The sequence below is a fragment of the Sesamum indicum genome, linkage group LG1 (assembly GCF_026168435.1).
Source record: "Sesamum indicum cultivar Baizhima isolate 11 linkage group LG1, ASM2616843v1, whole genome shotgun sequence".
NCBI classification, from domain to species: domain Eukaryota; kingdom Viridiplantae; phylum Streptophyta; class Magnoliopsida; order Lamiales; family Pedaliaceae; genus Sesamum; species Sesamum indicum.
The window spans coordinates 11,068,259-11,081,964 of NC_142657.1; the positions used below are offsets into that span (position 1 = coordinate 11,068,259).

The 13,706-nt window shown below is 37.3% G+C and overlaps 2 protein-coding genes across 2 annotated transcripts; both read left to right on the forward strand.

Annotated features, from left to right (window-relative positions):
• Window positions 1–212: 212 nt before the first annotated feature.
• On the forward strand, window positions 213–1,136 carry LOC105157575 (thaumatin-like protein). The gene has a single exon (XM_011073988.3). It carries the CDS (start codon window positions 281–283, stop codon window positions 959–961), a length of 681 nt encoding a protein of 226 aa, XP_011072290.1. The 5' UTR covers window positions 213–280; the 3' UTR covers window positions 962–1,136.
• A 2,889-nt stretch (window positions 1,137–4,025) lies between these two features.
• On the forward strand, window positions 4,026–4,849 carry LOC105157583 (thaumatin-like protein). The gene has a single exon (XM_011073997.3). The coding sequence runs from the start codon at window positions 4,063–4,065 to the stop codon at window positions 4,732–4,734; it is 672 nt and encodes a 223-aa protein (XP_011072299.1). The 5' UTR covers window positions 4,026–4,062; the 3' UTR covers window positions 4,735–4,849.
• Window positions 4,850–13,706: the final 8,857 nt, after the last annotated feature.

Here is a 13,706-nt window from a genome sequence, read left to right on the forward strand (position 1 = left end):
TCCAACAACATGGTACTAATGTTTGCTGATATTTTTCACGTAGAAAATTTATGTTGGCAGTCCTTTCTGGAAGACCAGAAATTCCAGGATCAACATCAGGACAAGAAACCCTTGTCAAAACCTTTGAAATGTCTAACTAAAACTTAGGAAGGTCATCGAGAACACGCAATATCTAGGCCGCCATTCTTCTATATAAACCCCCATTCATTTGTTCTTGGAAGCACACAACTACTGAGCTAGCAGCAATCAAGTATTGTACTTGCTTTCTCGATCGAACAACATGGCCTTCGCCAAAAACCTCACTTTTGTTGCTTGTATTCTGACAATCGCATTCTTCACTTTCACCCATGCTGCCACTTTCGACATCACGAACCGATGTAGCTACCCTGTCTGGGCTGCTGCTTCGCCTGGTGGAGGCAGAAGGCTCGACCAGGGCCAGTCTTGGCAGATCAATGTCGCACCAGGCACTGTCCAGGCCCGGATTTGGGGCAGGACTAATTGCAATTTCGATGGCAATGGTCGAGGCCAATGTGAGACGGGTGACTGTAACGGGGTCTTGGAATGCCAGGGCTACGGTCGGGCCCCTAACACCCTAGCCGAATTCGCCCTGAACCAGCCCAACAACTTAGACTTTGTCGACATCTCCCTTGTCGATGGGTTCAATATTCCAATGGAATTCAGCCCGACAACTGACGTGTGCCGCAACCTGAGGTGCACAGCCCCGATCAACGAGCAGTGTCCCAATGAGCTTCGAGCCCCAGGAGGATGTAACAATCCATGCACTGTTTTCGGAACTAATGAGTACTGTTGTACTGACGGGCCTGGAAGCTGCGGGCCAACAAATTATTCGAGGTTTTTCAAGGAGAGGTGCCCTGACGCCTATAGCTATCCTCAGGATGATCCAACAAGTCTTTTCACTTGCCCTGCTGGTACCAATTACAGGGTCGTGTTCTGCCCATGAATCAGTGTCTAATACTACATGGATCCTGCGGGCGTTTTGACCTGTAATAAGTTTACTGCTTTCTTATTTGCCTGTAATAAATAAGTTGAGTGTCTGGTCTGTCGCGCACGTGCAGACCTATTTGGAGTTGAATAATGAAATATTAATGGAACGCTCATGTTCAAATTGATATTCATTGCGTGACTGTTGATTTCTAAACTTGATTTTTTCACAACTTTTCACTCTTTTCTTTTTAGCAAATTTTTGAGGTACGGGAGGCAATAAAATTGAGAGATGATTGAAAACTCGTCTGCTACCTCCTAAGAACATGATGAATTAATTCCTTGAAAAGAGATTGAATGTATTTAAAATAAGAATTTTAACCTAAGGTAAACAGATCTCAAATGTGCAGAAATTTTGGACTATATGAATTAAGGCCAAAGAATGCTGTAAAATATGAGCAGTAAAACATGAGGCTCAAACAACTACTATAAAAAAGAAAAATTTAACACGATAATGGTTGTCGAAACGATGAAATTTTATGACGGATAATGACCCCTAATTATAAAAACGGAGAGGGGATAGTCGTTTCTAGACAAGACAATCAAAAGATAGGTTACTCTGTAACTTCTCCGATTAAAAAATTATGAATATTTAATGTTTTATCAACAATGCACATACTTACATTAATATGTTTTCGACTTCCATAAATCCAAATGCTCTCGGAATAGACATATCGTACCATACTCATGGCTTGTTCTACAAAATGTTAATTGACTAACTTCTCTACTTGAAATAAGGTTAGGCCAATTTCCGGGTGGACCTAAAGACAAGTAGAAAAAAGTGGTCAAGTGGCTTGTTTGGCTAATAAGTTTACGATGCTCGACTTGAGGTGGTTGGTTTTCAGTACATTGATGAACATAAAAATTCTTACAAAAATGTTAGAAGAAGAATGAAAGCGACATGAAGACAATCTTGTCTGTTAAATTAAGGTTTAAGGGAAAATTATTTTTTCATCCTTTAACTTTACACTCTATTAATTTTAGTCCTATAAGTATAATTTTGCTTATTTAATTTTGTAAATTAAAAAAAAATGATAATAAATAGTACGAATTAGGGTTTTCTACATTAATTTCTAGCGAGATTTTGAAAATCAACCAAAAATTACTACCTGGCAGATGATTTGTTGAATTTTCAACAATTTAGACATGTGTACAACCACGTGTAATGACATATGGCCATCAATACTGACTGGATATTATTTAAATACAAAAATTCCAAAAAAAATTATATAAATTTAAAATTTTTATAATTTAAATTAAAATTATAATATAAAAATTAACTATTTTAATAACTATATTATTTACTATAAACAATATTAACTATATTTATAAATTAAAAAATAAATAAATTAACTTTTTAATTTTTTTAATTTTCTTTTAAAAACATAACTTTTTCTTAATTTTTTAATTACTTTTAATTAATTAAATTAATATTTTTTTTTTTTAATTTGCAGTGACGTGGATTAGATTGTCGCCGCCACCACCGCTGCGAAGAGGCGATCACGCCCTCCTCACCTCTAGGCGACGCAAATCTATTTCAGATCTAGGAGATCGTCGCCGCCACCACAACATAGGGCAATGGAAGTCGTCATCCTCTACGTAAATCCCAGGGATTGGGAGGAAGGATGGAGGGGAAGGAGGGGGTGCGGGCGGGGGCGATGCCGGGGGCGGGGTGATGGGTGGAAGATGGGGGAAGAAGTTAATTTTTTAAAAATAATAATAATAATATAATTTTTACATATTATAATTATATATATATATAATATTTTAAAATTTGTTAATTTATATCCTTTTTAACACACGTCCAACATGCCTTCCAATTCATATCCAAAGCCACATAGGACTAAAATCCCCCCCAAAATTGTCTAATTCAGATGACATGTCATATTTCCAACCAAAAATCAAAATTCCGGTGATCAGAGGACTATTTTTTATTATTTTTGTAACTTATGAAACTAAATAAATAAAAAGCATACTTATAGAATTAAAACTAATAGAAGGTAAAATTAAAGAACAAAAAAAATAATTTTCCCTTACGGTTAATTACACCTCCACCCTCCTCCAAACTAGCTTATTAAGTTATACTTTTCTTACCAAAATATCTTAATAAATTGATAAATAATCAATATATTAATATAATTAATAATAATGAAATGTGATCCGGGTCGAATTCCGCAATCTCGGGAAACGATCTCCACATAGATAACAGACTCTCCAAGATCAGATTTTTGGGTCCCTTGAGAATAAAACAAGAACAATGAGCTCGTCGGGCACGTCCCTGACAATGATCCTCCGACGCTCAAGTTAGGTTGATCGAGAGAAAAGTGTGCGATCAAAAAGTTCGATCTCAATTAATGCGTCACAGTTACCTTAATAACGGCGTTTCGAGGTCTATTTATAGAACGCAGCTGGACACTGTTGATTGGGCCACGTGGCCTTATCCTACTGGCTCACGTCCTGATCGGACGATTTTGATTGTCCGGGTCTTCAAGGTGGCTGTTCGAACCGGGTCGGGTCCTCCGCGACCCGCCCGTTACAAAAGGCGCGGATCCTATGGCGAAAGGACCCTAATACCCTTAATGAAGGGTATTTTTGCCATTTCTCAGCAGGTTGCAGTAGATACCCATCAAAATGAATTTCAATAAATTTATAAATTCACATAAATTAAGTGAGACAAGTATCGAGACATTTATTGAGACTCCAACCCAACTTGTCATGAGATATTCCGTTTACCACTTGAAATGACCATCCCTAGTTAGATTAAAACTTGCATATGGGAAAAGAAAGTAAAAATTTTAATCAACATGCTAATTAATATATGTGGATTTTTCACGTCCAAAATTTACATTGACAGTGTTTTCTGGATGCCAAAAAATATTCAATTATCAACATCAGGACAAGAGATGTTTGAAACTCTTATCAAAATCTTTGAATTTTCTTAACACTTAGGAAGATCATTAGGTACACGCAATATCTAGGCCGCCATTCCTCTACATAAACCCCAACCTATTTGTCCTCGAAATCATTCAACTACATATCATTGATCTTAATTGGAACAACATGGGCTTCATCAAAGTCCTCTTACCTTGTATTCTGTCAATCTCATTTTTCACTTTCGCCCATGCTGCCACTTTCGACATCACAAACCGATGCAGCTACACAGTCTGGGCCGCTGCTTCGCCTGGTGGCGGAAGAAGGCTCAACTCAAGCCAGTCTTGGCAGATCAACGTCTCATCAGGGACTGTCGGGAGAATTTGGGGTCGGACTAATTGCAGCTTTGATGGGAGTGGCCGAGGCCAGTGCGAGACGGGTGATTGTAACGGGCTCCTAGAATGCCAGGCCTCTAGCCGGCCCCCCAACACGCTAGCCGAATTTGCCCTGAATCAGCTCAATAACTTGGACCTTTTCGATATCTCCTTAGTAGATGGGTTCAATATCCCAATCGAATTCAGTCCAACAACTGATGTCTGTCGTGGTGTCAAGTGCACGGGCCGAATCAACGAAGAGTGCCCTGACGAGCTTCGGGCCCCCGGTGGATGTAACAACCCATGCACTGTCTTTGGTACCAATGAGTATTGTTGTACTGACGGGTCTGGAACCTGTCCGCCGACAGAATATTCGAGGTTTTTCAGGGAAAGGTGCCCTAATGCTTACATCTCTCCCCAGGACGGTCAGACAAGTACTTTCACTTGCCCTGCTAGTACCAATTACAGGGTTGTGTTCTGTCCCTGAACAACCAAATGCTGAATTGATCCAGGCATTTGCTTGTAATAAGTTCTGAAATTGTAATTTTAGTCCTATAATTTATGGATGTCATTTTTAATTCTATACAAATTGATTTTCGGAATTGAATTTATAATTTTATAATTTTGACAATTTTAGTTCTTTTTCCAGCCAATTTGACCGGAAATTGCAATTTACTTTTAATTTTAGTCTTATAAATAAATTCATGAAGGACAATAAATGCAAAATTTTTCAAGTAATAGGACTACAAATGCCAACCCCCTTAAGTTACAGGACTAAAAGTGCAATTTAAATTGATCATGAGCAAATCACATGCAATTTTCCAGAAAGATTGGCTGAAAAATGATGAAAATTATCAAATTTTTAAAATTACAGGACTAAATTAAAAAAATCAATTTGTGCAAAACCAAATTGCCCCATATAAGTTATAGGACTAAAATTACATTTTTCCTTAATAAGTTTACAATTTTCTAGAGCAGGTATTTGGTTTAATGAATAATGTTGAGCCTTTGGCCTGTTGGGTGTGAATAGATTTTGATGAAGTTGATGGAGACTAAAAGCAAACTTTTAGTAAATATAAATTAGACTTTTAGCCTCATTTGTTATAATTTTATCAAATTAGATTTTATAAATTATAAATTTCGCATTTTTTTATCATCATGCAACTTTCCCGTCCAATAATTAATATAGAATTCAAAGGGCCGTTAATTCAAACACATGTTGGACTAGTGGTCTCGTGATTTCTCCGTTAATTATTGGACGAAAAGCCACGTGATGAATAAAAAAAAAATTAATATAAAGTATGAAATGTGAGAAAATCATAACAAACGGGGCAAAAATACAATTTTTCCAATAGGAGAATAATGAAAAATTAATTAATGAGGTGATCATGTTTCAAATTGATCTTTACTTGCATGATTGTTAAATTATTGAAATTTCTAATAAAATTGTAATTAGTTGACTAAAAAATTGATCCGTCAATGCAGACACCGGAAAAATCACATTACTTATAATGTCCTCAAATGAATTTCCTAGAATGCCCTTGGAAAAGAATGAATTAAATAATATATATAGGTCCGGGTGAAATGAAATATATAATGATAAAGAAGAAACATACGTATATAACTCTATAGAGAAAATTAATTGTTGGACAATGGAAATCAAAGTGTAAATTCAAGAAAAAACAGTTTGTTAAAAAAAAAAACTATATTTTGCGTTTTTCAATGATATATAGGTATAGATAAGAAACGTAAAATAAAATTTTTATGGGAAAAATGTAATTTTCCTCATGTAATATATGTGGGGTAGCAATATTTTTTGTCCTGCAAAAATTAATTTTGTAATTTTCATCTTTTTCCAGTCAAATTGACCGAAAAATTGCATGTGATTTATATATGATCCAATTAAATTGTAATTTTAGTCCTGTAACATAGTGGTCGTTGGCATTTTTATTCCTGTAACTTAGGAGAGTTAATATTTTTTTTATCCTGCATCAATTGATTTATAAAACTAAAATTATAATTTAATTGGGTCATGTACAAGTCACACATAATTTTTTGATTAAATTAGCCAAAAAACTATTAAAATTATCAAAGTTATAAAATTATAGGACTAAATTGCAAAAATCAATTCGTACAGAACCAAAAATACCACCTCTTAAATTACAAGATCAAAATTATAATGTTTTCAATTTTTATTTGCGGATGTTGCCTGGAAAAAAGGTTTAAATACATAGAATTAAATTTTATTTAACTAAATTCTCTGCATGAAATAAGGTTAGGCTAATCTTGGGTGGACCTAAAGACAGAGAAATAACTGGTCAAGTAGCTTGTTAGGCAGAAAACTTAATACAAATTGACTGTCGTCGAATTTAAATAATTATATGACAAATACAATATATTTATTCTGTGATTGGTGTACAGTATAAAAAAAAATAATTTGCCACATGACAAGTATATTATATTTATATTGTATATTTAATTCAATCGAACCTGATTTGAGCTAATAAATCCATCGTGTGTGACTTTAGTTGGTACTAATGAACGTAAATTCTCGTAAAATTTTAAAGATTATCACATAGAAGAAAATAACCTTTTTCCCCCTCATAAATTAGATGAAGATCATCTTGTTTGTTGAATTTCGTATTTGACACACCACCCCTAAAATATTTTTGGAATCGCATTCATGTCCTGAAGTAGGAACAGAATAACAATTACAACGCCCTTCTCATTTAACCCCTAATAAAAGAAGTTATTTCTCTAAGGTGTTTCTTTCAAAATCCAATACTCCACTGAACTATATTTAAAAAATCAGTTTCAGTATTTTCAAAAGCAATTTTAAAAATAAAAATTATCTATTTCCAATTCCACTCTGATTTTTCTTAAACCACTTGTAATGAAAAAACATCCTAGGCTAGCTCCCAATTGAAACTTGTACGGAGACAGAAAATGAGAGCAGCCCATTTAAGATCAGTACATTCAGAGAAATTTCCAACATTGTACTATATGCGGATTTCCACGTCCAAATTATGCCGACAGTCCTTCTGGAATGCTAATATTTCAAGAATCGACATGATCAGTACCAGACGTTCTTATCGACATCTTTGAAATGTCTAACTAAAACGTAGGAAGATTATTAGGACATGCAATATGTCTTGGCCGCCAATCTTCGATATGTAAACCCCAACCCTATTTGTTCTCCAAATCACACTACAAGTCATTGATCTTAATTCGAACGACATGGGCTTCATCAAAGACCTTGTTGGAGTTAGTCACCAACAGCACCATGAATTGCAGCAGCTGAAGTCTATGCATTTGATGAAGGAACAACAGGTTGATGATGAAGAAGGCGTTGGAATTTTAGATACAAGGTGAAGTCGTATTATAGAAACACGTTTTTTTGTATTGTTGATAAGTTGCTTATGTGGACTGCTGCGTCAATTATTCGTGTTTCTATTAGGCTAGGTCATTATTAATTCTGTTAGTTGGTTATCAGGTAGTTAGCTGATGTGTCATATATATTTTTTGTATCAGCCTTCGTCTTCCACTGTACAACAGATTTTACAGAGATTGTTTATAGAAAAATGGAGAACTCAATTTTCTCCTGATTGCTGCCTCTTTCATTTGTTCATTTAATTTTGTATTCCAACATGGTATCACAACCTTCTATATGAAGGTCTCTGGGATACCTTTGAATTGAAGAAATATGGCAGAACCAAGCTCAAACAGAGCTGCGGTGGAGCGAGAAGCGCTTTACATTCATCCCTCGGAGAATTCTAGCTTGACACTGGCTACTTCTCCTCTGGATGGACGAACTTTCTACCGTGGAGTCGCTCTATCTACATTGCCTTAGGTACGAAAATGAAGCTCGGCTTCATCGATGGTCCGTTTCCAAGGCCAGAGACAGGATCAACATCCTTTGAACAGTGACGTTGTGTTGATCTTATGGTTACTTCCTGGATATGGAATTCCATTTCCAGAGAAATTGTTGAATCTTTTATGTTTGTTAATTCATCTCGGGAACTTTGGTTAAAAATACAAATTCGATACGGCAGAAGCAATGGACCGATGATTTATCGGATTCAACAAAAAATTTCCTCTATTACGCAGCATGATTTGTCCCTTACTGCTTATGTGACCAAGTTGAAGATGTTTTGGAATGAACTTTTAAGTTTTGCACCTAATCCAAAATGCACTTGTGGGGTGAATAAGGCTATTGAAGAACAAAATGAGCACGTACAATTGATGCAGTTCCTTATGGGGCTTCATGAGACATTCGACAACGAAAGAAGCCAGGTGCTAATGCAGGATCCTTTGCCTACCTTCGAATGGGCTTTCTCTATGCTTTTCACAATTGAAAAGCAGAGGCAAACACTTACTGAAGTGGTTGTTGTACCTCCACATGTGGCTTATCAATTTGCTTCAAAGGATATCAGGAAAGAGAGTGCTGACAGGTTTCAGAATAAGAGAAGGTCATATATGGACAAGAAAAACTTGATTTGTGCGCATTGCTATAAAACAGGCCACACGTTAGATACTTGCTTTCAAGTCCATGGTGTACTAGATTGGTACAAGACTTTGGATGAGAAGAAGAAGAAGGTCTTGGGGGTTAAGTCCTTTGCAGCTGCAACAACGAATGAACAACATACTTCTGCAGAAAATAATAATGCTAAGCAGATGACAGATTTAATAGCTGACCTGATCAAACTCATGCAAAGAAACAATGCAGCTAGTGATCCTATCACCAGCTATTTGAATTTTGCTTGCAGTGAGAACATCAAATTTGCTGGTAATGTTTCTACACCCTCAAGGATTGATTTAGGTTGTTGGATATTGGACACTGGAGCTACAAATCATATATGCACTAATCTTCATCTATTCCATTCACTTACAACTCTATTTGGGATTTTCTCGACCAGATATTTCTTATCCCGTACAGCAGCTCAGCCAGTACCTTAATCAACCTTGTGACTCGCATTGGAAGGCTGCTTTGCATGTGGTACGATACCTTAAGGGATGTCCCTCCAAGGGGCTATATTTTCCAGCAACCAATTCCTTCACTCTTCATGCATTCTGTGATGCAGATTGGGCATCATGTCTAGACTCTAGACGTTCTCTTACTGGATATTGCATCTTCCTTGGTGATGCATTGGTGTCTTGGCTTCGACGGTTTGTGAACTTCATTGGATTTCCTATATACTGTTTGATTTTAACATCCATGTTTCTCATCCGATTGACTTGTTTTGTGACAATAAGGCCGCATTACATATAATGGTGAATCCCGTCTTCCACGAGCGAACTAAACACATTGAATTGGATTGTCATCTTGTTAGAGATGCCTAAAAGGATGGATTTGTGTCACCTTCCTTTGTTTCTGGTTTTTTACAATTGGCAGATGTCTTTACCAAGTCTGTACCATTGAAGTCTTTCTTGTCACTCACCTCCAAGTTGGGCCTCGTCTCCTTCGATCCCAGTCCCACTTGTGGGGAGGGGGGGGGCTGTTCGAGTTAGTCACCAGCAACAACATGAAGTGCAGCAGCTGAGTCTGTGCATTTAATAAAGGAAAAGCAGGTTGATGATGAAGAAGGCGTTGGAATTTTAGATACAGGGTGAAGTCGTATTATAGAAACACGTTTCTTTGTATTGTTGATAAGTTGCTTATGTGGAGTGCTGCATCACTTATTCGTGTTTCTATTCGGCCAGGTCATTATTAATTCTGTTAGTTGGTTATTAGGTAGTTAGCTGATGTGTCATATATATCTTTTCGTATCAGCCTTCGTCTTCCCCTGTACAACAGATTTTACAGAGATTGTTTACAGAAAAATGGAGAACTCAATTTTCTCCCGACTGCTGCCTCTTTCATTTGTTCATTTGATTTTGTATTCCAACAGACTCTCACCCTTTTAGCTTGAATTCTGGCAATCTCATTCTTCACTTTCACCCATGCAGCCACTTTCGACATCACAAACCGATGCAGCTACACTGTTTGGGCCACTGTTTCGCCTGGTGGCGGCAGAAGGCTCAACCCCGGTCAGTCTTGGTAAATTAACGTTTCACCAAGCACTATGCGGGCCCGAATTTGGGGATAGACTAATTGCAACTTCGATGGTAGTGGCCGAGGCCAGTGCCAGATTGTTTATTGTAATGTGATCCTAGAATGACAGGGCTACGGCCGAGCCCCCAACACCCTAGCCGAATTCGCCCTGAACCAGTTCAGTAACTTGGACTTTGTTGACATCTCCCTTGTATCTGGGTTCAATATTCCGATGGAATTCAGCCCAACAACTAATGTTCGTCGGAACCTCAGGTGCACCGCCCGGATCAACGAAGAGTGCCCCAACGTGCTTTGGGTCCCCGGTGGATGTAACAACCCGTGTACTGTTTTTCGTAATAATTAGTATTGTTGTACTAACAGGCCTGGAAGCTGCAGCCCAAAAGATTATTCGAGGTTTTTCAAGGTGAGGTGCCCTGATGCATATAGCTATCCTCAGGATGATCCGACAAGTCTTTTCACTTGCCCGGCTGGTACCAATTACAGGGTTGTGTTCTGCCCATGAATAGCAGAATCCGAAATTGACACAGGCATTTGCCTGTAATAAATAATGTTGAAAAGTTGGGCTGTAGGTACAGACCTTATCGGATAATGAAACAGTAAAGTATGATCACGTTCGAATTTATCTTTATTGCGTAGTTGTTAATTTCTGAACAAGCAACACAGATGATCATGGATAAAGGGTTTTCACAATTTTCCATGTTTACAATTCTCAAAGAGAATTTTGATTTTGACGTTTGTATGCATTATGTTTGAATCTGGTAAATCTTTGTCAAAATGATCCCACGACCAGGATTTGATGCTTACTTAAGGGTTCGTTTGGTTTAAATATGAAAAAAAGAAAAGTAGAAGGGGAGGGGGAGTGAAAAGGGGAGGGAAAGAATAATAATTTTCTTTTATGTTGTTTGGTATGATTGGAAGAGGAGTAAATCTCAAAAAAAAATTCTTATTTGGTGAGAAGAAAACAGATTGAGAAGAAAAGACCAACTTTATAATTTTACTAAATTACCATTCTCTTCACTTTGTATTAGAAAATAAATAAATTAATATTATACTAATCCAATTTTAGTATATCAAAATTTAAAAATTTTATTAATAAAAATATTTATCAAATAAGAATAACAATATTTTTTATTAATGAAAATATTCAAAATGAGTATTTTCAGTTATTCTAAACTATTTAGTTTAAATAAATAAAAATTACTAAAAAGATTGTTTACCTGATTGTTAACTTCGATGCAGTGGTTCTTCAGCGATTATGTTCTTTTTTCTTTGGCAATTTTGTATGGTATTATCAGCGAGAAGGAAAAACATAATTGGAGAGAAATTATATATAAATATATATATATATTATGGGTAATAGAGTAAATAAAAGTAAAAACTAATTTTTTTATATATTACAAGGTGATCGTGTTTATTTTTAAAAAGAATGGACTCTTCTAAAACTCTCTCTTCTCTCACACACACTAGCACACCTAAAATCTCACACACATCACACAACAGCAACTCGGCTGAGGAGGATGATGGCGAAACTGGGACTGTTTCTGGAGATGAAGGAGATCCGAAGGCCATGGATGGTATCATTGCTAATGAATTGGGGCGTTCGGACGAAGAGGAAACCATTCTCTGTAATAAGAAAGCTGCAGCCATGAATGATGGAGGCGCGAAGGAGACGAACAGCTTCCGATTCGCTCAATTTCTGAAGTTGTCTCATTGGGTTATAGACAAAGGGATGCAGATTCAATCACTGCGTTGAAAGACTTACAAAGATGTTGGACTGAGAATTTTGACGAAGAAGATGAGAGTCCGCCATTGCTGTCGCGTCCTCCTCGCATGATTCCGCCTCGTACTATGGTTCCGTTGCCCATGTGCTAGGAACTGATTACAGACGCGTCTATTGTTTCTGTTGCTGCTATGTCTCCGACCACTTTTCCTATCGCCGCGATGCAGCTCCAACCTGTGGCTGCTGCTGTCACATCTCTTGTTGTTTCTCATGCAGACAACCTTACTGCAATTCGCCCCTCGTTGCCAGATTTTTCGGTCACTCTTATAGCGGAAAAGGAAGCTGATAATATCCAGATTTGAGGAGTTCGATACCTGGGAATGTTGCTGCAAATTTCATATTCCAACGAGTTCACTGATCTATATTTTTATCGGTAATGTGCATCTTCACCCGTGCTCGAATATTGTGAATTCTGATGATAAAATTGCCAATGTGTTTCATAATTCGACGTGTAAAATATTGTCATATGTGCCACCCACGATGCAAAATGGGAAAATAATTGTGCGACCCTCGTTGGATACTATCCGGAAAGGTTCACGAAGATGGAATGCGACAGTGGTGGGTTATTATGCTCGTATTATCACCATGTGAAAGATTATGTCACATCTATTTGGCTGTTGGTGATGGAAGTCACAACCACGACGATTGAGTTTTTCTTTTTCAGCTTTAAGACGGTTGTGGCTATGGAGGAAGTCATTCAGGGAGGCCCGTGGTTGTTCCAAGGACAACTAATAGTGTTGCAGAAGTGAAAGCCGGGCATGATCCTACGCAAATAGAAACATACGCAAGTGCCAATCTGGGTCAAACTTCAGCATTTACCGGTTGAATTGTGGACTAATGATGGTCTAAGTACCGGCGAGTGGCATTGGGAGACCGCTATATCCAGATGCGATCACTAATGCATGCACGAGACTGGATTTCGTTCATGTATGTGTCATGGTTGACGTTAACGCAAAGCTACCAAAGCATTTGATTATCATGTCGCCGACGGAGGAAGGAGGGGAACATGCATGCAAGGTTGATGTTGAATATGAGTGGCTTCCACCAAAGTGCACCACTTGTATAAGCTTGGGACATGCTACTAAAGATTGTTCCACCAAAAAAGCCCTAAAACCACTAGTGAATGTATATGTGCAGCGTGTGTGACACTCAGCCCCTATTGCACAACCAACAATGGAGAAGTATAAGGATGAGGCACAGCAGTCGGTTGGTCGAGATATACCTACTACACGTGGGGAGCAAGTGGATAGAGATAAGGGTAAGGAATTAGTCATCTATAACACTTTTGATGTACTAAATTTCCTTGATGATATAGATGATGCTACTTGTTTTAAGTTTAAGTAGTCATAGCCCACTCTTTTATTTTAGCGATCATAGTCGATTTTAGTCCTTCGTGGTCTCAATCCACCTTTTGTTTTTATCGATGGATATCTATTTTGATGTTTAGCAATTTATGCTTCATGTATGTCTCCTTTTGCTGTCGAAAATATAAGATCATGCTTTAGCAAGTAAACTTTTATTTCATAACATGTCACTTGTACTCCTTTTGCTGAAAATATAAATTCGAAAATAAGGAATTTTTTTTTGCCCCTGATATGAAGGAAATGGTTCTACCAAGTCTATTCCC